Source organism: Paralichthys olivaceus, chromosome 11 (genome assembly GCF_024713975.1).
Source record: "Paralichthys olivaceus isolate ysfri-2021 chromosome 11, ASM2471397v2, whole genome shotgun sequence".
NCBI lineage: Eukaryota > Metazoa > Chordata > Actinopteri > Pleuronectiformes > Paralichthyidae > Paralichthys > Paralichthys olivaceus.
In genome coordinates, this window is record NC_091103.1 from 22528207 (window position 1) to 22552136 (window position 23930).

General features: G+C 39.1%; 1 protein-coding gene across 4 annotated transcripts in view; it reads left to right on the forward strand.

The window, feature by feature from the left end:
• The window catches only part of LOC109630033 (rho GTPase-activating protein 42), a 62865-nt gene that overhangs the window by 12932 nt on the left and 26003 nt on the right, over positions 1–23930 (forward strand). For all 4 annotated transcript variants that reach the window (XM_069533945.1, XM_069533944.1, XM_069533948.1 and 1 more), the window contains exons 2-3: positions 6353–6448; positions 9128–9189. In XM_069533945.1, the coding sequence (XP_069390046.1) occupies positions 6353–6448; positions 9128–9189 (158 nt within the window). The remainder of the gene's footprint in view (positions 1–6352; positions 6449–9127; positions 9190–23930) is intronic.

A 23930-nucleotide genomic window follows, 5' to 3' on the forward strand; every position in this document is an offset into this window, starting at 1 on the left:
TTAGATGGTGCCTGCATCCTACAAGCATATTTCCTTACATCTGGATAATACTGTGTTGCCAGACATCTCTACAGCCCCACAGGGCTTCATTTGATGTATTGTGAGACATCAAATCTCAGCTCCTGTGATTTCGATATTGCGTTTGTGATTTTAATCACATTTCTATTGATTATTTAGCTCTAACTGTGATACTCATGCACTATTGCTTTCCTCTGTGTCACATACGTACATTCTATTGTTGCTCTAGGAAATGGGGTTATGGTTTTCAGACAAGAACTCTGGAGAATATCCAGAAAATGGGGTGTGGACATTTTTCCGAGTTTTTCTTTCTCACTTCTACCTGCTGTGTTCCAACTTGGATACTTTTCATACATTTTACTCTGGGGAGTGTCTGGAGCAACTGACATTTGTGTTCTCTGCAGAACAAACCTCACATACCTTTAAATGAAAAAACTGCATTACTTTGCATATTCATACTTTTGAGGAGTCTCATTTGTTTTAAGAACAGACATGACTGTTGATGTGAGGAGAGAAACGGACATTTAACAAAGGATATGAAGGAAAATGTGTATAAATGTGTGTTTTCTAGAATCTATATCTTATTTTGCCTTTAATTATAAAAATCGTATGAATCTTAAAGGTCCAGTTTGTAAGATTTAGGTTAAAGGACTTTTTGGCAGAAACTGAATATGAAATAATCCCAGTGATGTTTTCACTGGTGTGTGTCATCTAGATTATATTAATTGTTGTTTTCTTTACCATAGAATGGACCTTTATATTTAAAAACTATATATTTACTGTGGAGGCTGCCATGTTTTTTACTGTATTACAAACTGGACAAACTAAAACCTTTTGAGTTTTCATGAAACTGAAGTTCACCACAGGTTTTCTTTCATGTTTGGAAGGGGAGGGTGAAATGAGGAGTATTCAGCTGCAACATGAAACTTCACCTCTAGATGTCACTAAATTCTACACACTGAACCTTTAAATCCTCCACTACGTGTTGAAGCTTCATCCCACTCTTTAAATATGCTTGTAAACAATGTGACAGACCCACTTACTATTCTTTATGTAACTGAGTTATGAAACAAATGTAAATCAATTATATCTTTAAAAAAAAAAAAAAATTACAAGTGATTCATTCAGTGGGTCAGATACGCAGGTCAGCACCGCAGCTATTTTACCCTTCGACTTAATATTCAGCTTCATTAGTTTTGCTCCCAAAATGTTTTCTTGTGAATCCGATCCTTTTTCCACTTGTGGAATAAAACACACTGATGGATACTGCTTGCATATACTCTGCTTTTATAGTTGCTCTATGTTTTCATTGATTCTTCATGTTAACGATTTGATGCAGATGGAAGTATTGTTAAGTGAGGTTTATTTTTGTCTTGTCTTGTATTTGGAGCTTATTTTCCGCAGCATACTTTAATATGGGCCATTATATGAATGTATTCAATAATTTAAAAGGGGAATCTGCCTTTTAATGCCTGCCTCAAAAAAGCTACAGGGGTTGGGGCTAGTGATTTTTTTTTGAGCTTTTACATTCTGTTGTGTCAGAATAAAAAATGTCTGAGCCCTTAAAATCTGTTTTTTGAGCAGCTCAGCAGTTGTGTGTTGGTGTTGCCTAATTAGGGAATTTGAGCTTTTTAAATACTCCACATAAACTTTTGAAAAATGCTCACACAGAGGCATTTAGAAAAAAAATACATTATTTCATATAAAATTAAGTGGCAGCACAATATTAAACTTGAAACATTTAACCGACCGATTTCTAACCTCCAGGTCCAAGTCAAGATATCTGACAAGGGCACATTTTGTTTTTTTTAATGTTTTTCTTGGAGACTGGAAAAAGTGAGAGGCTTTAGATGAGAAAAGATTCAGGAAATGAAAACTCTTTTTTTTCCACAGACCCTATTAGATTCTTGAATGGGCATGCAACACTGCGGTTGACTCATCACTGCAAACAATGAGCATATGCTCTCGGCTAATTCTGGCTCGTTGCAGATAAGTTGGTAGAAGCATGTGTGCACAACATCACAGGAGAAGTGAGATACCCCTCCCTGCTACAGATTTTTCTCTGCTGCTCAGACACGGAGCTCACAGCTCGGCTGGCCGTGGCTCCAACAGCAGGATAAGAGCAGATATCGAGCTACGTAGAACGTGTTAAATACGTTCAACAGCTCAGTCGATTCTTTCTGATTTTTAATCATGTTTGGATCAATACAGCAGCTAGTATTCATTCCTGATTGCTGCATTGGAACTCGTTAAAAATACTTCAAATGATTTACACCTTGAGCCAGCTTCTTCTACGCTGCAATGACTGGTGAGGCATCATGGGTAGTGTCGTCAAAAAAGGTAAAACTAAAGGAATGAAACAAATGTAGATTCTTTTACAGAGCTGCGCTGTATGCTGTATGATTGAGATGTTAACATCCAATCATGCTGTGGCATGGACAAGTATAAAACTACGGGCTCAGTTCAATCTCATTTTCTATGAAGAGGAAAAGACCTTATATCTCAGAGGGTTCATTGTCTGGGCACAGGTAGCAGATGCTAAGACTGCTCATCTGGCTGGTGTTTCAATAATAATAGTGACTTATGTTACATGTGCATTTAGATAAAGACATTTGTAAACAGGGTCGTCTATTGTGGTCAACAGCGCACGCTTGATGACCGTGACGCTCGTGAAAAACCTAAGCACAATTTTTCCCCCGTGGGACGGTAAAAGTCGATGCGAGACGTAATCAGACTGTGTCAGCAAGAACAAGTCATTTACAATTACATAGAGAGAGATATTGTAGCAGGGCTGCGGCACATAAAGCCCCTCATCACGAATATAAATGCACGTTTGAGAGTTCAGTGGTGAAAATACAATAATTACTGCAGGTCTAGATTGTGCTCTTGGCGATATTATTTACAGAGACCCAACTTTCCCCCATGTGTAAGCATTTGGGGACAAGTGGAAGAAACCGGTAGAACAGTCGAGCTGAGGGTGGGAGAGAGAAAAGCAGGGAGCGGTAGGAAAGAGAATAGCGTACAATCAGGTTCCCCATGGAGATGTATACTAATAGTAATAATGATTGGAAGACTAATAATAATTGCAGTTAGATTGTAGAAGCATTAGGGGGCTTGCAAACACAGATCGAGACTGCAGCAACAGGAGAGAGACGATTAAGCACAAAACAGTTGGAGAGGAGAAAAGTTTGAAACCTGTAGAGGATGATCTTCCTCCCAGACCCAAACTGGAAGATGGTTCGAAGCCAGAAAGCTGATGGCATCTCTCTCCCAATGGCCGTCAGGAACCACAAGGAGTGGTGTTCTAGGAGTGTGCAGGGTGCTAAGGTGACAGCAGCCAGGGTTTTATCAAGAATCAAGAAATGAGGTCATTATTTCAGAAGCTGTCTGAGCTGCTTAGATTTGGGAAATAATTGTACTTGTATAAAAGGTTAAGAGTTGTTCCACATCTTTATTTCTTTAGGTTGGTTAGCTCAGACTCCAAAACCAAACTGTAAAATTCAGTTTTTATCCATGAAATATTTGGAATGTGCTTCCACCACAAATTATACAAGCAAAGCTGAAGAACTACTTTTATTATCTTGCTTTTAAATGATTGTATTTTTTGTTAATTGCAAGTTGTTTTTATTTGATACACTTACCTTCACAGTTGTGTGCTCTTTAATTTCTTATTAATTTTGTTTGTTTGCTCATTTGTTCATAGTATCACCCTACATGTCATCTGTAAATACTTGATTCTTGTTCGTCACGTATGAAAGGTGCTTCAGAATTAAAGATTATTATTTATACTAAAGATATAATGTTACCCCATCAGTCAGGGCTTTAGGAGTTAAAATGACATTATATATTTCAGTGGGAGTCAAGGCAGAGAAGTGGAGATATGTGATTTCTTTTTCTGTCAGCATCCGCTCTGCAACGTTTTGGATCCTCTGGTGAGAGCAGTTTTGGGGCAACCAGATAAAAAGGAATTGCAATGGTCCCGTCTACAAGTATCAAATGCATTACCTTGTGTTTCTGCATCTTTTTGAAACAGGATGTGAAGGACTGCCTTTTACCTGGTCAATGATAACTCCTCACGATGGTGCTGCGGCCTGGGCAATACCATCTAGACTCACTATATCATTAGATGAAGTGTTTCTGGGGTTGAGGCCAAGTACAAAAGCTTCCATAGTAATATGTAGTTTACACCAAGAGTTAATACAGACCTGAGTGCTTGACCCCTGAAGTGAGAGGATCTGCTGGCTCTGTTATGCTGTCTGGGGCATTTTTACTGGCGTGGAGTTAGTCCACTTGTCCCCTTTAGAGCAAGAGGTCACAGCAAATCAATAAAAAGTGTTGTTCTGAGTGATCACCCTTATCCTACAGTGAAATATGTCTGTCCTGTCCATTCCACAATGTCAGTGCCCCGATCCCTATGGCACGGGGGATCACTGGAGGGTTTGATGAGTATGAAAATGATGTGAATCACATGCTGTGGCCTTTTTGGTCACCAGAGCTTGACCCAATTCAACCCCCCATGGAAGATTTAGACCAACGTGTTAGAAAGTGAATCTGAAGGCGAGGGGTAAGGTTTTTTGAGGTTGGGATCATTTCTAGCTTCTCCAATCATGTTTGAGCAGGCTTTGGTTGACCGCAGGTAAACGACTTGTGTGACGAAATAATTTTGTCAGTAAATGATGTACAGCGAACTGAAGAGTCTTGGTCCGGATATCTGTCTACAACGTTAGACAGCAGCTCACTACCAACAAAACGCTAAATTTGGGGGATTTCTTTTGAAGAAGAAGAATGCTTCTCTTCAGAGTTCTTTTATTTTATTAAAATAGAGACGTCAAACGTAAATTTACAGCAAGGAAAATACTTTTGAAAGTGCAGAGATATAATCTTTTCCACTGAATATTTTAATAAAAGGCAGGATGCACTTTCTCAGCTGGAAATTTATGGAATAGAAAAGCTTAAGCCTTTTCTCTGGAGGTTGTCAAATGTCACTGGAAATATTAGGACAGCACTTTCTTACATCCTGGAATGCAGTAAACAGCACAAATTTATATCTTTCAGTATGGGAGTGTCCAGATGTGGATTTTCCCTCACTGTGTACTTTATCACTTCTGACACAAAGGTTAGGCAGCTCAGCTGGGCTTAATTCTTCTGGACAGATTTGAGTATTATGATTAATGGACAAGTGATGAAGTAAATATTTCAGATATTGCAGTCAGTCATAGACCTGCTATTGTATAAATGTCAGTGGGCTTGGAATTGGACAGTCAGCAGATCATAAAAGTGCATTCTTTTGCTCCTTTGGCTCCTAGAAACTGTCCAACAATAGTCTTTTTAAGTTCCACTGTTTTGTTGTAGTTGCAACTATAACAAATGGTAAACTTAACTGCAGGGCCTCTATGTATACAGATACTAAGGGCTCTATTTTAACAGCCTATTGGCATGAACCAAGTGCACTTAGCTCCTGTGTAAATCTACTTTTGCTATTTTAACTCCAGAAATGAGGTCACAGCACGAGTCAACAAGGTTAAAAAATGTGCTACATTTAGTTTCTTAATTAATCATGAGGAATAAACCAATCAGAGTGCAGTCTCCCATCCCCTTTAAAAAGCCAACAGGTCTGCTCCTGCACAAAGTGACCAAGTGTGTGTGACAGAATGTAAATGCATTGTGCACTCACCTACGTAAAATGTGCATTTTACCATCTTGACAGTGCATAATTGGACCACAAAATACTGCACCATTGACTCCAGACCAAGTTTTTGTTGGTCAATCGCTTTCTGCTTCCTCAAGGTAGCACATTAACAATGATCCACCTCACCACATTCAAGGGTGCTCAGATGGAAGGGAGTGCATTTACTATTTAAACAATGTAAGTGCTGGATCGGAAAATCACAGCTGCATCAGTTTGAAACTAGCGAAGATGCTTGTGTTGTATTGACACCGCTTTGTGCCAGGTTTAAGATGGGGTCCGGGAAGTATCACTGGCTCAACATAAGGAAGAACGATCAATATCAAACTCTACATGTATGCTGGACAAGATTTCAGCCCCAATCAGCCATCGATAGCTGATGGGATCTTTCTAATTATCTTGCTGCAAACTCATCAATAACTGAGAAGGGGTTTTGTGATGCTAAGGCTCCCCTGACACGCTGATATTACCATGAGATGTCTGAGTCAGTCTTCATGTGACTTACAGGAAGTAGTTCTGTAGCATATATGTAGAGAAAGGAGGTTACATTAAGTCAGTTGTCGACTAGTACATTTGTAGAATATGTCTGAATATGTGTGATTTGTTTGTGCAATGCTTTATTCTAATGCTCAGTCCCTCTGATTTCAGATCTTTCTGCTGCCGTCCAGAAGTTCTCCCAGTCCCTGCAGGAGTTCCAGTTTGAGTGCATTGGTGATGCAGAGACAGATGATGAGGTGAACATTGGTAAGTTCAGTTTGACAAGACTCAAGACAGGATCTCTACCCTGTATTCAATATTATTCCCTCTCTGATTTGTCCTAGGAGATACACAGACTTTCTTAAATGGATCAGAAGAGATAATGTCCTGTGGCTCAAAATACCATAATATTATATTAAAGTAATTTTACATTAGAGAAGGTTGTTAATATAGAAGGGAACAGCTTCATTAGAGTCAGGGGGAGTTGCTGGAATTGGATTTGGCTTTGAGTATGGATCTGAAAGTTGTCTGAGATACATGTATAATTAATGCTATCGATTTGCTTATGATGCTTCCCCTGTATCTTTTCGAGCCTATATGAAATCAAAGGGACTAATTGTGATCAGTGTCAGAGATTAATGGAGGTGCGAACCTCCAAGCCTCCAATAGGAATATGGAAGCAGCTGTGCAGAGGGTCTCTCTGCCTCTAATGGGCAGGACTCCCAGTCTGGCCTCTTCATCCTTTCTCTCCTTTTTTTTACACTGCTCATTATCCCCAGCTTGAGTCCTTTGCTCTGCAGAACTGGAGACTGCAGAATTACTGTCCATCTGTGTGGGCTAGACTTGATATCGACCTCCTCAATATGAGGCTGTAATGTTCATCTGAATGCGTAATGAACAGTCCTCTTTTCTGCTTTCTCTCTGATAAAGCTTCAATGGCTGTATGATGGTTCGGGTGCAGGAGACCCATTATGCTTACTGGAAAAATCCACACCCAAATCCAAGCCTCATTGGAATCAAATGTGCTTTCATTTGAGGCTATACACTCATTTCCTGGCGTTCTATCAGGGTGGCGTTGATGTCAGATCGAAACAATTTTAGCTCCCCACCTGTTATATTACTGGACCTACACAGCGTTTTCACTGAGAATCAATGACGCAACAGAAACAAGTGGTGTGGGTTGGAAACAATTTGTCAGTGCTCATTTCACTTGGGAGGCTCAAGAATAAGTGGATGCAACATTTGCACAGATAATGAAATTTTTAAAAAAAATTACACCTAATAGCACTGGACCGACTGCATTATTTTCTGTGTAAGAAGAGTTTCAGTATCATCTTAACTGGAAATGATTTCCTTACACTCTGTGCTGCCCTGCGCTCCCTCTCCTCGCCATCTCCAAGAGAAAATACCGTGATTGCTGTCAGAAGAAAAAAAATGAAACAGCCTGTTGAAATCAATCTAGTCATCAATGAAACTGAGCTTTCTGACTGACATCGCGAGACCCCTGTGTGAATGCCAGCCATGATCTTGATGCGGTATTGCTATAGTTCACTTTGATGCTCCCAACTTCCTCCACATTACTTCGGGATCCTGTATGTGCTGCCAGACAGGTTCACCTGACCTTTTATTGATTTCACTCTATGACTTCTTGCAGTGACATTCACATTTCACGCCAGTTATCTAGGAATCAATGGGGCCAAAGATTGATGTGGCTATAGAAATTTAAATTTCTAGAAAAGTTTCATGCCCTTCTCACAGAAGGTCAATCCAGGAATCTCCTAGAAGTGTTCAGAGCGTTTTCATATGAGCTCAAATCTCAAAGAGCTTGAAAATAAATAAATAGCAAGCAGAACGGCAATATTTAATCTCATAAAATGTTGGTAAATGAATAATCTTCTATATTTTCATATAAGCTTATCTTATCATCTTATTTGTCCACTTTTGAGGCAGTATTTTTTATTTAATTTAGAGATTCATCAGGTCTATTGCCTCTTCTCTATTTACCAGTGAATGATATGCAAGCTGTAACCTCACTTTGACTCCCATTTCCTTTCTTTGGAGCCTAATCTTGTCCCATCAACGGCTCCAGCTGTGCCCTTTACCCCCTGAGAGGTTTGTGCTGTTGATAAAGGGGCTGGCGGCGTTAATAGGAGGCCAGCCTGCCTGCAGGATCACTGGCACAAAATCATTGCTCCCTGGTCTTTAAAAGCTTTGGTGTGTAAATGGGACAAAGTGTCTAAGATGATGCATGGGTCCCCATGCCAGGCCGTCACAGCCGATAATGATGTTACTGTGTTGGCAAGCAGGGCAGCTCGACCGCTGCTAAATGGCTGGACACGGGAAGATACAGGGGGCTGACCAACAGAGGCCACACTGTATCTGGCCCTCTATTTAATGAAGCTGTGAAGCTATCAGGCTCAATTCTGTGGCTGATAAGGTTGGATGTATTGTATGCTGAATTCATCTGGCGCTGCAGAGTGCAATATAAGCTATCAGAGTATAGCCCAGATGGCACAAGCGTGTTTCTACTGCATCAGTCTTCCCTACGTTGTGACAATATATTGTAAAGCCTAGCAGGGGAAGAAAATAAAGGGAAGTAATCAGTGGGTTCCATTCAATTAAAGTATTGTTTTTTACTGCTAGTCTTGGTTTTAAATTGGACATCTGCATGATTTTATTAGCTGCTAAAATGTGCTGCACTGAAAGCTCCGAAGCTGCAGCGCAAATAAACATTTAAGCACCATGCTACTGCTTGTGGGGACCTGGGAACATCTGATGTTTAACGACGGAGCCACTGTGTTTTTTTTAGAAATATCTTTTTTTATCATCTGGATGTTACAGCAGCGTGGCACAAGGCATCATACATGTCGGTGCAGTTGTTTACCAGACATTCAGTCATGTGTCTTTCTCATGGTGTTATAGAAATTATCCATCTTTGTGTTGCAGCACAGTCATTCAAAGAGTTCTCGCAGCTGCTGAACACTGTTGAAGAAGAAAGACGACGCCTGGTAAGAACGCAACTTTGATTTCCTTCTTGAATTTCAGAAACAACAATATAATGGGAACATTGGCTCTGACTGACACTGCAGCTTTTCTCAGGGCAATTTTTCATTGTGTCAGTTGATAGACAGGCCTATTTATAACTCGATGTAGAACAAAAAATAAATCACAAATTGCCTATTATCTAGTTTACATTTCTTCGGTCCCTTTTATGCTCAAAATACAGTCTGTATTGGTTTGCTATTTAAAGTCCAAACATTATGGTTTCCAACCCAGTTCTGTCTCTTGATTTATATGGGGCAATTGCTGTTGAATTTCAATAGTAATAATTAATCAGTTGCAATTCACCAAAATATTAAATGCTCCCTCGTAATGAAATGAATTCTATATAATAACATTGATAAACAGTATCTTGAACTAAAATACTTTTAAGGTACTTTTCTTGACAGAGGCAAACATTTATTCCCCAGTGTGTCTGATGATTGACAGCAAAAAAAAGCCAATCACATCATAAACACTATCCAACAATATGAAAATGTTTAATGTAAAGCAAAGTAAAATAGCAATAGAACAGGAAACTAATGTTTCCTGTGTTGGATCATTTAGATTTTGGTTACGAGCGCACTGATGTTGTTCGTTTTGTACAGACAGTGATGGCTCTGCCTAAAGGCTGGAATACAAGCCTCTAAATGTCTGCCGACAAACCAGGCGTGACAAAAAGGGCAAGGGCAGCAGAGGTGGGGGCTGCACACAAGTATGAGAGTGTTGCAGAATTGGACCCTTGCCCCCCCTGCAATAATATACAGAAGAAAATGAGGGGTTTTGTACATGTATAAAACCCAAGCGCTGTCCTAAATAATGTGCAGAAAGTTGTAATAGAAGAGATTTTGTGAAAAGAACTGAATCTGCCAATTTCTAGCATTCAATTTCCCAAAAAGAGCCTCCAAAAGGGTTTTGCCACTTTGTCTGTATACCAGTCAGCAACTGTGTCCAGCTTCGATAAGACATTTATGCTATACTGAAATAAAGTAGTTAGAATTGTCCACATAAATAATGTAGTCAGCACAGTAGAACATTAATGTCTTGTATCTAAATATGCATGCACACTGTGTTAAGTCTTGTGTTTATTCCTTATATTTACTCATTTCAGTGTAATTCTTCAAAACACTGTGAAAAAGGTCAAACCCTACAACCAAATTCAAGCTCTGAAAATTCCCCTCAACCTTTTCCTTATTACCTCTGTAAAGCTGGCCCACCAACTTTATAAGTTCTCTGCACAACTTTCTTCGCTGTGTCACTGTGTTGCTCCATTTGCGCAGAAGAAAAAAAAAGGTCTGCACTTGACATTTGATTTATTAAAAGTAGACGTTTTTAGAGGATGGTACCAAGAACTGCCTCAAGTCAGGCATTTGCTTAGTCCACATACTTTACATAATTTGCCAAGTCTGATATGCAAATGAGATCAGCTGCAAGGTTGCAGTCATTGGTTTCGTAACGACGTGAGACATTTTGGATATGCGAAGGATCAGACTTTCAGACTTTCAGATTGTTTTCAGTCTACCAGGGCATGAGTATTTGACACTGACAAGATTTGGTGGGGGGGGGGGGGTGGGCACAGATGGGACTAACACCACTCTATGTTAATTCTAAAAATAAGAGAATAATCTGAACTAAAGGTCTCACACAGGGCACCATTCCTATAAAGAACCACAGTTACTGTGCCTGTGTGTAGCAGCTGCTGAAACACCAGCTCATCCTTTAGCTGTTAACGTGAAGGCTTAAATTTATGTAACATCAGTGTTACCTCTCGACATTCCTAGTGCTACTAAACTTTATAATATAAATAGTTGCCATTTGACGATGTGGGTCTTCTCGTTGTGGACCATGTAAGTTCATGGAAAATGGCCCTAATCAATTTGACAGATGTAAATGCACTATAATCATAAATTCATATAGCCTGTTGAGCTAATCCCAAACCTCGACCCTTTTAAAATGATTTTACTGCTGTAGATGGTCCATGACCTGTCATATCTATGTCACTCTGAACCATCATATCTGGTTAATTTAGCAAATGAGGGAATGCTTGAAAAAATATTTAAACAGGATGGAAATTGAATTTACTTAAAATTTGAATTAATGATTCTGTAATACGGCACACAATCATCTTCTTTTGGAATCTATTGCCAATGCAGATACGAGAAGTACTTATCGTTATTTTACTGCTCATCTTGATTTGCTGCCCGCCTGCTGTTTGTCTTTGTTGGTTTTTACTTGCTGTGCTTTGTTGTGTTGTCACTTATTGTTATGCATGTACCTTTCTGAATATTAGTCTGTATATGTTGCTTGTCTATGTGATTTTATTTTAATTTTATGCTGCCATTTTAAAAACTACCCAGGGACAACAGATGAAATTAGCCCGTTGAGCTAGTTCGGGCTCATTTACAGTAATTTTGCTGTTAATTAATGAGCAATGTCCCTGTCAAATAAACAAATAATGACAATAAGTTAGTGATGTCAGTGTCACCATATATTGAGACAAACAACCATCCATGATCACATTCACATTAACCTAACCTGCATGTCTTTGGACTGTGGGAGGAAACAAGAGTACCTAAAGAAAACCCTTGCAGAGATGATATGCAACATCCACCCAAAAAAGGATTCGAACAAGGGACCCTTCTTCTGTGAGGCGACAGTGCTTTACCCCACTGTTGTGTCAAAGGAACATATATTTCTATAGGAACATTGTGGGTTGAAACATGTTCATCTGAATCATCGTGGATGCAAAAGCAGGATGTGACACACTCGCCGGTGAACTCAGTGTGACGCAGTTGGCTCTCTCTGTCTGTGGTGTCTCAAACTAGACGCAGACATATGGTTGTGCTTCTGTCTCCAGGGTGTAGTGGTGGTCATTTGATGGCTGTCGAGGATAATCAGGGCAGACTTGGGTACACGGGCAAGTTTCATGACACTTCAAACAGGCGTTTTTTTGAATTTTTGTCCGTGTGCACATATTTGCGGGATTATATAATAGAAAAACAGAAAGAAGACAAATGCACATTAAACAAGGTGCATGCACATTTTTTTCTTAAGCATCTAATTTGAAAGGGTGTAAAGAAATAAAACAAATCAAGATGACAAACAGAGACACGGCTGAGCTGAATAATAGAAATTAAATGACACCGCAGCTGAGTAAAAGTGTAAGATGAACAAGAAAATGCATGATTGCATGGTAATGGAAATAAACATAATAAATCAAAGCAGCTATATAGCCACGCAAGCTATAGGAGGCAGTACTTCATCCAGCTGTGATAGATTTAATAAGTAAAAGCCTGTTCACAGCCCACACATCCTCCCTCATACACCACATCCCTCTGTACATGCTTGAAAAGCATCCTCTCTGTATCATCTCTCTTTTTTTCGAGGTCTTCTGTCTCTTCAGATCACTGGAACATATAGAAAGACGCCGCAGATCCCTGCACTGTGAGCTGTTGATTGATTTGTAATGTTGGTGGTATAGGAAGTATAAAGCTTATTTTTCATTTTTACATGTTCTAAATCTCTTGGAATACTAGTGTTTTATTAAAAAAAACTGTTTTTAAAGTGAGTAAAGTTTTCCAGGAAGATTACACTGGTGCTGACTTTGAAATTAAATCTTCTTTTTTTTTTTTTTTGCTGCTCCATTAAATTAACTCTGAAATGTAAATGAAACATCTCACTTGAAGGTGTAAAACTGAATGTGAATGACATTGCTTAGTACACCACAACAGGTATTCATTGTCAAGTTCATTTTTAGAGGAGCAGGCTGTGAACTCACAAGAGGATTCTTGTCCTTGGGTTAGATTAACTCCTCCTGACGATCGCGGAGGTGTTTCTGATTTGAGGTTGATCTGAACATACCATGCCAAATGATCTTGATATATATTTATAAATATATATAATTATATGTGATAGTGGGGGTGGTTAGTGTCGGTGGCAGGAGGGAGAGATTGGGCAGGTGGCTCAGGGATTGGTGGCATGGAGAGAGTCTGACGGTGTACAGGTAGCGAGTAGCTGGAGGCAACCCGGACAAGCCCAGCAGGATAATTATATATATATGTATGTATATATATATATGTGTGTGGGAAAACGAAATAAAAGGAGCTAACTGAGCACTGACTTGACTCGTTCTGTGGCGAGGAACCCGCGGTGGCACGGGCTTGCTACATTATATATTGGGGAGACTTGTGCATTATGTAAGGAACAGCGATTGGGCGAGTAATCAGAAACCGAGGGTAAGCGTCACCAACCAGAACAGCCTACAAGACTTCTGCTGTGCCAGGTGGACAAAGTTGTAGAATTGTGGCAATAGGTGTTTGTTGTTCTCTTTGATTACGTTTTTCAGTATAAATCAGTAGCTGACAACACTGGCAGCCGGCCATCATGTTTTTATCCTGAAGTTGCATTTGATCACGCAAGTTTCTGTGAGTTCCCAAGTCTCTGTAATCAGAAATATTTGTTTAAATCACTTACATTTACCATTGGTTTGTGTTATTCCTAACTTTTAATGTTTTTTTTTCCTCAGGCCTGCTGCTGTTATACTGGAATTTATCAGCACATACATATTAACTCTAATGGGAATAACCTCAGTGAAAAGTCTTTGAAAAGCTATAATAGCCTCCTGTTGCTGGAAATGTAATCATCATGAACCTATGTATTGTCAGATGTAATATATTGGAAATACAGGCTTCATATGGCTCCAGACTGAATAAAAGGACCCAGAGCGTTTACTTAGCTCACATTTTAACAGTATTATACATGTTCCGATTGAGTTTTATGTAGAAATCTAAATTGTATGCAGTTCAATTACAAATACTTGCACTGAGTGGGAAACACTCAGCAGTAACCTTTCCATCTCCAGTCTACTCAGCCTGTAATTTTCTAGATGTGGAAGAACAGGGATGAACAGCTCCTACAAATAATGTTTGTCAAGTATGATTGAGTGGTGTCAGGTGTTGTGCAATAGTTTCTCTTGCTACGCACAAAAGATGTAATGACTCCATCATGGATGCTTAAGCTGAAATGCTGCAGCCGCTTGCAATTCAGGAGGGTTGGTAAAAAGCTGCGATGAAGTTAATGTCACATTCATCGTTTTAAGCCTTTTCATCTGTTTGTAGAAAGAAAACAAAGAGCAAACAGCACAGTGGTTCTGTAAGCGATAAATCCATTGTTAGCATATTATTTTCTGACACCAGTCATTAAATCAGTGTTGCAACCTCTTTCAAAGTGTAAAGACTGTTTGATGCTGCCAGATACAGTATATGTTTTTCTACAGCTGTTAAATAATTAACTGGTGGTGGTGGTGGCAACAAGCTTTCAAGATTTGAACATAGTGTTTCCTTTCATGGCTTGCATGCTTGCATCGGTGAGCCATAATAAATTGTAGTGAGCTCTTCAGTGAAGTTCAGATTTTTACTTTCACCGAGGAGGTTTTATGTTTTCCTCATGAATTACGGGGGAGCTAAGAGGATCCTGATTATTTATTATTTATTAATAATATTAATGAATTTGTCAATATGTGATTTTTCTCTCATTGAAATAATACCCCTCTCTAACATATATGTCCACTAATTAACACAATGCTGTGTCATTCCTGCTGTGGCCATCCATGCGTAATGACACTGCTCTTGCATCAAATTTTTGATCGTTATGTTGCCTTCACTGAGTTGGTGCAGCCACTGTATTTGAATGATAAATCGCTCAAAGACAATGATTTTATTTGGTATGCATGCATATTTAGGGGACTTATTTGTTAATGCAATTTGGTGCAGGTACAAACAATATCCAGATATTGCAGATTGAAATGCAGTTTCACGAGGGGACTGTTGGGCCTTGGTGGAGGTATGCCATTTACCAAGTGCCCTTAGTTACCTGTGTTTTATGCTGGATTGTGACAGATGTATCAGAGTAGTATATTATTGTAGTTCCAAGCAGCATATTGTGTTTCTCTTTTTGAGCTACAAAGATATCAAATCAGGAATGACAGCGCAGGCAACACAATAGAGATGAGTTATGTGTGATCTCCAGGGAGAAAGGTGCCAAATGGATTTTCAGCTATCTGTCGGTGGCTTAAACATTGTTACGAAGGCTTTATTTTCTTTATGTATTTAGATTAAACCCTTTGCTATCTCACACATGGGAGAGCACAGTGTTTTCAGATCCTCTCTGTCATAGCTTGTGCATCTGGTTGAATGAAAAAAGCAGGAAAGTGCAGATGACCAGATGGTTTCTTTCTGGTCTTTGTGTAATTTGAAAGCAGTTGGTTTGCAGAATGAATGAAATGTGTCTCGTACCGAGGGGAAACTTCTACTCTACTATACATTGAGTGGGTGTAAACTCTTCATCAGCAGCGGTTCCTAAAAAAAACACATTCTCCCATCCCCCCCTCCCTTACTCCCATTCACATCTGGACTGAATCTGTGAACTAAAAATAGAAGGACACCGACTGATACGAGTGAGTGAGACTCAGACGTTTCAAAGCAGATGGAGAGGAAACCTGAACGCCTCGAATCCAGCCCCAGAATGTTAACCAACATCTACTGTATATATCGAAGGTGTCTCTTAGCCGTAGCCCAATTCCTGCCAGCCCCGACAAGCATGAAGAGTTTCATTGTTTGTTGGCTCGGCAGGTGGCCAGGCCAGAAATCTTTTCACTCATTCACTTTGTGATTGGCTTACAAACCTGCCAAGTGTGTGATTCCATGTGAAGACTTCCCCAGATTCCATCTTTTTAAAAAACGATTCCTGCTATAATTCCCCTGCTGATAAGCCTTTCAACCGCATAAAGAGGAGGGAAAGTGGCTGGAGTTCTGCATGGTTTGAGAAGGTTCAGCGCTGCTAAGCATGGATGACATTTAGGAGTGGAAGGGCAGTGCCCTGATGTTGTGGCTTTTGGAGTGTTGATCATATCCCCGTGGGAGAAAGCCTTTTATGGCTGCAGTGTAAAACAGATTGTTGTTTCCTGTTGTTGTTGTTGTTTTTTCACTGAAAGGGGAAATACTGCATTTTTAATATTCCAGCTCGCTCAGTGGAAGAGTGGACATTGGATTTTTTCAAGATGACATTACATGAAGTTCATTTTAACGAACCATTATGTTTAAAATGACACTAAAGTCGGTAATTGATTTTGGCAGACCGGTGTATATCTGTGACCTGTGTTGAGAGTTAATTCTAAATCATTGGTAATGTGATATATATTTTATTTTGGAGTTTAATTTATTTTACATGGCTTCATGGCTTGACTAATTAAAAAATTACACAGCATGAGCCACAAATTTAAAACTAGTTAATTATGTTAATGTTGTGGCTGATCAGTGTTTAGAAATACTTTAAAACATCATTGAACTTGTGAAAACTTAATAAAGAATTTTTGTATTTTAAAATTCTTAATGAAAATGGTCACGTTTCCTTTGTATGGTGTCATGTTATAGGTATATTTTAAATGGTGAGACTTAATTTATGTGAATATGTTTTAGCCAGGATATGTTATTTCATATATATTATATATTTTAAGTGTCAGACACTGAAAGCTGCGCTCTCATTGTAATTATTGTAATTATTGTGACCAGTATTAAAACTTTTTGGCCATATGACCCAGCCCTATAATACACCTCCATACGGTTTCCTGCAGATGCTTACTACCAGGGCATGATGGTGTTTTGTTATTGATGTGTTTAAGGTACAGTTCCTGCCTCAATATACTAAAAGTTATGTTTTATAGCCATAACGTCCAAAGAGTCGTAACACTGTCTGAAAATAGCTTCACACGTGTACATTCATCTGACACAGACAAACAAATCAGCACATTCTGGAGACATTTTATTAAAAAGCCTATATATCTAAACGTGTGTTGTATAATGGAGAGTAGAACAGAACGTGTATTTCCTTTTCCACTTCTCCTGGATCACGCAGATGACACTTTCTATTCTCCTCTGGAATTGAATTGAAGCATCCAATTTCCACTGCCGGAGGGCAAGATACCACATCACAACAGGGCATAGACAGACCTATGCTCTGGTCAGGTGAGAGGTGACACAGTGCTCAGGCCGGCAAATACACCAGATCAGACTGGACTCAGATATGACGGACATAGACTCACTGTTTAGAGATCGATTCATTCTTTTTTTTTGTTTTGGAAAGAGATGTTCCGATACCATTTTTAGAATATCAATTCCTGTACCTGGACTTTGCGTATCAGTCGATACCAAGTACCGATCGGCTACCACTGCATTAAAAGTTTTATACTGCTAACCCTGTATGGAAGTGATGGTTGCTATCATTGTTGTATGGCCTGGCCCAGGTTAAACCCTTTTAAAAACAAACACATACACAGAATAAATGTCACATAACATATTTTATTATCCTGTTTGACAATCTTAAGGGAATAAGAACACAAATACATAAATGTAAGAAAAAAAACAAAAACTACTCCCTTCAAATAGGTGTTAAAGTGCAGCCACAGCAGCAATACCTATTACCTTTTTAAAAAATGTTCAGAAAAGTGGCCACCATTTGAAGTAACTTATAATCTGCTGCTGTAAAAATAGTACTTATCGACGGCAGTACAGTGTGGATGTGATTTCTGGGAAACTTTAAATTGCAATTTTATTTGGGAGAAACAATATACTTTAAAAGCGTGATATTGGTACACAGATTAGCGTACTCAGTATCTGGGTGCATTATGCATGCATTACAGATGTTGGTATTGGTATCTGAAAATCTCTAGTTTTGAATTAGAAATACAAACTCATAGAACGTGTACGTCTTTAGAGCCGTCTCTCAAATCTTAAAGACAGCTTGGCGAGAGCCATCAAGCTGTAGCATCATTATTTTCCTCTCAGTAATAAGAGCAAAATGCATCTTGTAATTCTGTTTCCCTGCTCTTCTATATGAGATGAACAATGAAAACACTCACGGTCTCTTAAGTGCTGATTTGAAGCATCGCGTTGCGTTTATTTCCCACTTGGAGAGTTTTTCCTCTGGTTTACATTCTCTTCAACAACCTTTAAACACGTACACTAACACATCATTTATCTGTGCCACACAAGCGAAACCAAATGGTATGAATGGTATGGGGGGGGGGGGGGGGGGGAGGGGGGATTTGACAGTACAGTAGCTTCACACTGTGGATACCTTGTGCAGCAGCCTGCGAACTGAGGAATGTCCCGTTGACCCTGAAACAACAGTGTGAAATAAAGGCAGTCATTGTTCTGAGCAACATTGATGGTGGCTTGTTTAATGAAAGTTTGAAAAAGTATGTGGAACGAACAGTATCAACCCTTTGTGCTTCCCACCCACACACACTCACCCCCCCCACAGCTAAATGACCTCAGCGTGAGCCAGGATATCACTGTGTATATCATTATTCACCTCAATCATCGATACACACGATATTAAAGTTCAGCAGAGAGTCTTGTGTCTTTAACACATACACATAAACTGTAAATAAAATTGATGATTTGATAAGGGTAGTATCTTTTTCCAGGAAATCAGTAGACTGTGCAGTACATAAATATATGTAACTATGAGTAATATGAGAAGAACAGATGTTTTTTATTGTTTTCACCCCGAGCCGTCTGTGTGTGGACAAAATAACTCATTAACGCAGGGATACATTTTCACTAAACTTGGAGGGAATATAACTTGGGAGGGTATCTGCAGATGATTAACTTTAAGAGCTGATCGGTCAGAGGTTGAGGTCAACAAAAATGTGTTGCGACAAAAGCATTTTCCAAAATCTAATAGAGCTAGAGAGAAGAATCTAAAGTTTAGATTGATTTGGAGATTATTCACCATCATGTGATATCATGAAGAAATCAGAAAATTATGTCAGGTATAGTTCATAAATGCATTTTTGATGTATCTCTGCATCCTATGTTGTCCCCCTGACATCACAATGAAATCAAATTATGAGTTTGTAGTGGACGGCTGTGGCTCAGGAGGTGGAGCAGATCGTCCACAATAAGAATGTAAGAGGTTTGACACCGGGCGGTATTAGTGGAAAAATAATGGCCTAGATAAATACAGACCATATAGTAGCGTAATGCATTGACAAATCATTTGTCATCATATGAAATAGCAAATAAATATAAAACCTTTTGCATCTTCTTGCAGAGTACACATGAGCCCTGGGTGTCTATCAGCAGAAGCTTACTTGTAGGAAACAAAAATAATTGTAACCCTCTACCCCAAGTCACAGCCTAATTGATGTATAACTAATGTTTTTCACTTCACCTCAACTAAAATTCTGTCAGTACCTCAGCCAAAGAACAAAGTACCTTCTATCCTAAGTAGTTGTTCAAACATTTTGAGCCATGTTGACTGTATGTATCAAACACGTCTCTATATGTATGGATGTCAGTGTTTTGTCAGTGCTGGTGCTGCACTGCAGTGAAATGATCCTTTTCCTTCTCGCTGCTCTAGTGTCTTTGTGCTTTCTGCTTGTCACATGTCACTTCAGTAAAGCAAGGTCACAGATTCCTCTGATGGAAAGCATTTTCTCCTCTGATGCTAACAGTCAATCTGCAGACAGCTACTTGTCTCAAAGTGCGGAGAGCAAAGAAGACATTTAGACAGTTTGCTGACATGCTGATTTCCTGTTGCTCCAATCCCACGGAGTCTGCATGCTGAAATGCCTCCACACGATGAGAGTTTTTATGATCAGATATATCAACCCAAAGGTTCAGCAGGCTTACGTTAATTAATACATGACTCTCAATAATCTATAAGCAGACAAATGATCTCGCTCGCTCAGGGTTCTCAGTAAACTCCACCTGCCAGCTTTACTAACTCTATGACAGCTTCATTTCTTAGGGTCCATTTAATTTTTATGGCAACAGTTTTGGTTGCTGTTGTAAATGTCTCATTTCAGTGCATTAGGGCTGCAGTGCGGGAACAGCTCTACGTTTACTGTAAGAGAGTTTCTAGTTTTGACACACAGGCATAATAACAATGTCAGTCATGTGCTATTTTCTCCTCTTTCAGTGCATTATTGTCATCTGCTTAGAATAACAGGAGTTTCACGACTAGACAATATCATGCATAAGCAGATAAGTTCACATATCAACAAATGTATTTTCAACCACCTATATGAATGTGGTACAGCACAATCTGTGATCCAAATGTAAATGAAGATGTCAGTAGTAGTAGTATCATCAAATTTAAACCGGGGGATATAGTGACAAATATATCCTTCATTTCCATCCATGTGTAATAATTGTAATATTTCCGTCATTTTCAGGGCAAATCTTAAAAACAAAGTTTGACATTTTTTCATCAAACTTTACAATTATGTTAATTAGGCAGAGAAGTGGTTTATTTTTATATTTTAGGAGTTCATGAAGCACTTATTTTTCCTGCATCTCCATGGAAACGGGCTTGATCTGGCCAAAATGTGAGTGGGTTTTGTTTCCGGAGCAACTTGAAAGCATTGTTAATCAGTTGGTTCTCGACTCAACAAATTAGCAACAAAAGATACCAGTATTCTGTATACTTTTTGGTATATTTTGGAATTACTTTGGAATTACTGAATTACGTCGTCACTCATCACTGGACGCCTCCTCATTAAATAAACTCTATGTAAAGACACCTGGCGTGACCATAAATTGCTGTGGGCAGGATGTAGAGTAAGAATATTAACTTTGTATGTCTTACTTTGCTAGTCTTCATAATTATTCTCATGTAAAATACTACAAAATGGTAATGCATGCCGTACTGCGGGAAATATTACGACTTCAGGATCTGATCTTTTGTGTGCTGGGGGGAATAGCTCTCCTGACTCGTATTTAGAAAAATGTGAATTTTCTTAATTTAATCTTCTTTGTGAAAAACAGTTTGGCTCTGTGAGTACCATATAGAAAGTGTTTCAATTCACAAGGATGAAAAACACATTCAACTGCTCTCCTGCAGCTTTCACACTCTGATATCAACAAGCATTATAATATATCACAGGAAACCACACTGCACTTAAATAACAGAAAATCCTTATGGAATCCACAAACCAGCAACGGTTTCACATCCTCCCTTAGCAGCCTTACTCTCTGATGAAATGTGTGGGGCAGATGTGTCACTTGTCTTCGCACGGTGTCACTTGTCTCAACTTGCGGAGTTTTTTAGTTTTTATTTCATTGCTCATAAACGTTGGTTTGGCTTCTGCCTCCGTGGGTGCCGGTGCTGCAGCAGATAAAGATTTAGCCCTCTAATAAGTCACACACACAAACAAACATAAACACCAACAACAATCTGCAGGTTAGAAGTGAATGACACAACACAACCACAGATGTCCCTCTTTTAATAGAGGTCAAATCGCACCATCAGCATGAATTGGGACATTTTACTCTGTAATAATGATCAGGGCAATACTGTTTTTTATGCTTTTAGCACATTGATTAGGTTGTGAGGGCTTTGCTTACACCGACTTTAATGAGTCTGACTAATTCCTTTTGGTTTCATTGTGGTTGTTGGTGCGAGTGTTGCTGATCATTTTATGTGATGCTGCTGGCGATCATTAGCTGTAATACAACTGAAGACAAAGAGGTGCAGATGTCTGGCACTCAGGCTCCTTTATATGTGAGGAATACACACACACTTCCCACTCCTGAGCTGAGCTGGCACAGACTTTGATTACACGTGTCAACTTCGCACTCCGGAATTTTTACACTTAATAAATTGACACAATTGTACATTCAGATCAGCTGCGTTTCAATCTGATAGGCTTTAGTTGATCGTTGGACGAGGGAAATGTAATGACATGACAAGGATGAAGGCGGCTTTCAGTCTGCATGCTTTCAAGGTGAAAAGAGGTTTGTGGGGGTGTTCTTGGTTTAAAGTGGCGACAGACAGGTTTTTTTCTTTTTTGCTACCTAGTGATTATGACGTAATGGTGACTGCATGGTGTAATGGCTGACGAATAATGACACCATCTGTGTTTAGATTGGTTTCCTATAAACTTTGTTTTCACTGTGAAGTTCTCGCTGCCACAGGGCAAGACATTTCGGAGGGACAGTAAAACCTTTATCGATTTTTTTACGGTCCGCAGACCCACCAATGTGGTGGATTTGTCGCAGTTTTCCTAATGGCCAGTACAACTATGGAGGAAGCTGCAGGACTTGACTGACACTCAGTTGGCATTGTTTCTACTAGATCAGTGATTAACGAAACCTTCCTACTTTATAATATAAGTGCTTTCCTGTGTCTTTATCACTTAGAGGTTTGTAGTTGAGTTGTGATTCTTGTCTGTTGTATTGTATTAAGCAAAGAACATGTTTTGCATTTCTTTCATGAGCATCTCTCAATTCCATTTTTACTAGTCTACCAATAAAGGCAAAATATGAATATGTCAACCAAATTTAATAACACTTGGGAACACAAGAGTTTTCTATGTAATAGTTTTTAAACAAAGTTAATATAAAGTATAATTAATATCATGATGGGGGCCTTTTCTGTATCATTGGAGACAAACTATTAATTTTATTTACCAGAGGTTATTTTTATTCAAATCAATCAATAAATAATTATCTTGTTAAATGTCAGACGTATAACTGTAGATTTCTCTCTGAGGCTAAATGTTGGTGTTTTATTTTTTTTAATCTTCTTAGTCCTCATTTCTTCAATCACTCAATGTTTGCACAAACTAACAACAAACTCTAAAACAAATCAGTTCTGGCCAACAGCCTGTATTAGGTCAGATCCCAATAATCTCAGGGGATTTCTCTACCTTTTCCTGTCAGAGGCTTTTGCTAGGTTGTCATAGTTGGCAGATTTTAACTGGCAAGCAGAGGCCGACCCGTCAAAGCCTTGTTACCTTTTTATTTTTCTCCAGAACTTTCTTTTGAGCCTGGAGCCAAGTTTGCCTGGACATTCTGTGTGTAGACGTGAAGTTGCTTAACAACAAGCAAAAAAAAAAAAAAAGCTTTTTCATCTGAATGATGGTGCGGCACAGTGAACGACCGCGCTTTTATGACACCGCTACAGCCGACAAACCACGGCAGCACTGGTGTGTTTATATGTTTGTGTGTATTCATATAGAAAGTACTTCAGTTGATTTGCAGTGAAGAAGCAGGACCTCAGGTGCATTAAGTCGGCTCTTCATTGTGAAGACGATGTCAAAACGGAGCGGGCAAAAATCCCATAAAGGTTATTTACTACCAGATACTGCAGCCAGTGAGTCAGCAATTCACCGTTAAATGCTCCAATGATTGTAACCCACAAGCAAATGCTGTACTTTGATATAAGTACACACACACACACCATTTCCCATGAATGAATGACAGTAACAACCTATACGCTCTTCCAATAGATCTGCAACACGATGATACATAAAACTTGCAGAATAGACTTCATGGTTTTGTCCAGCATTGTTTCATGATCCAACACGATTCACCTCAGTACTAACAAGAACCGACCTGGGGGATGGTTATCTATAGGCGACTGTGGGATTTATGCTCATGTACGCATCCTAATTGTGAGAGAAATTGCAGAAAAGGTTGTCAGATCCTTCAGGGTACGTTTTAATGGCTAGATAGATGAATAAGGGAGAATGGACTAGTTGCGTTTCCAGATAATTTCACATTTAAACAAATTCTACTTATATTTTTTGACAGGTGTCAAAGGGAAATTTCAGTTGGTACACTTTGCACTGTTCAATTTGGCCCGGTCTTGGTGGCATTCTGATCCGTCTCTGCAAATTAACCTCAGAGCAACACTTTTGATC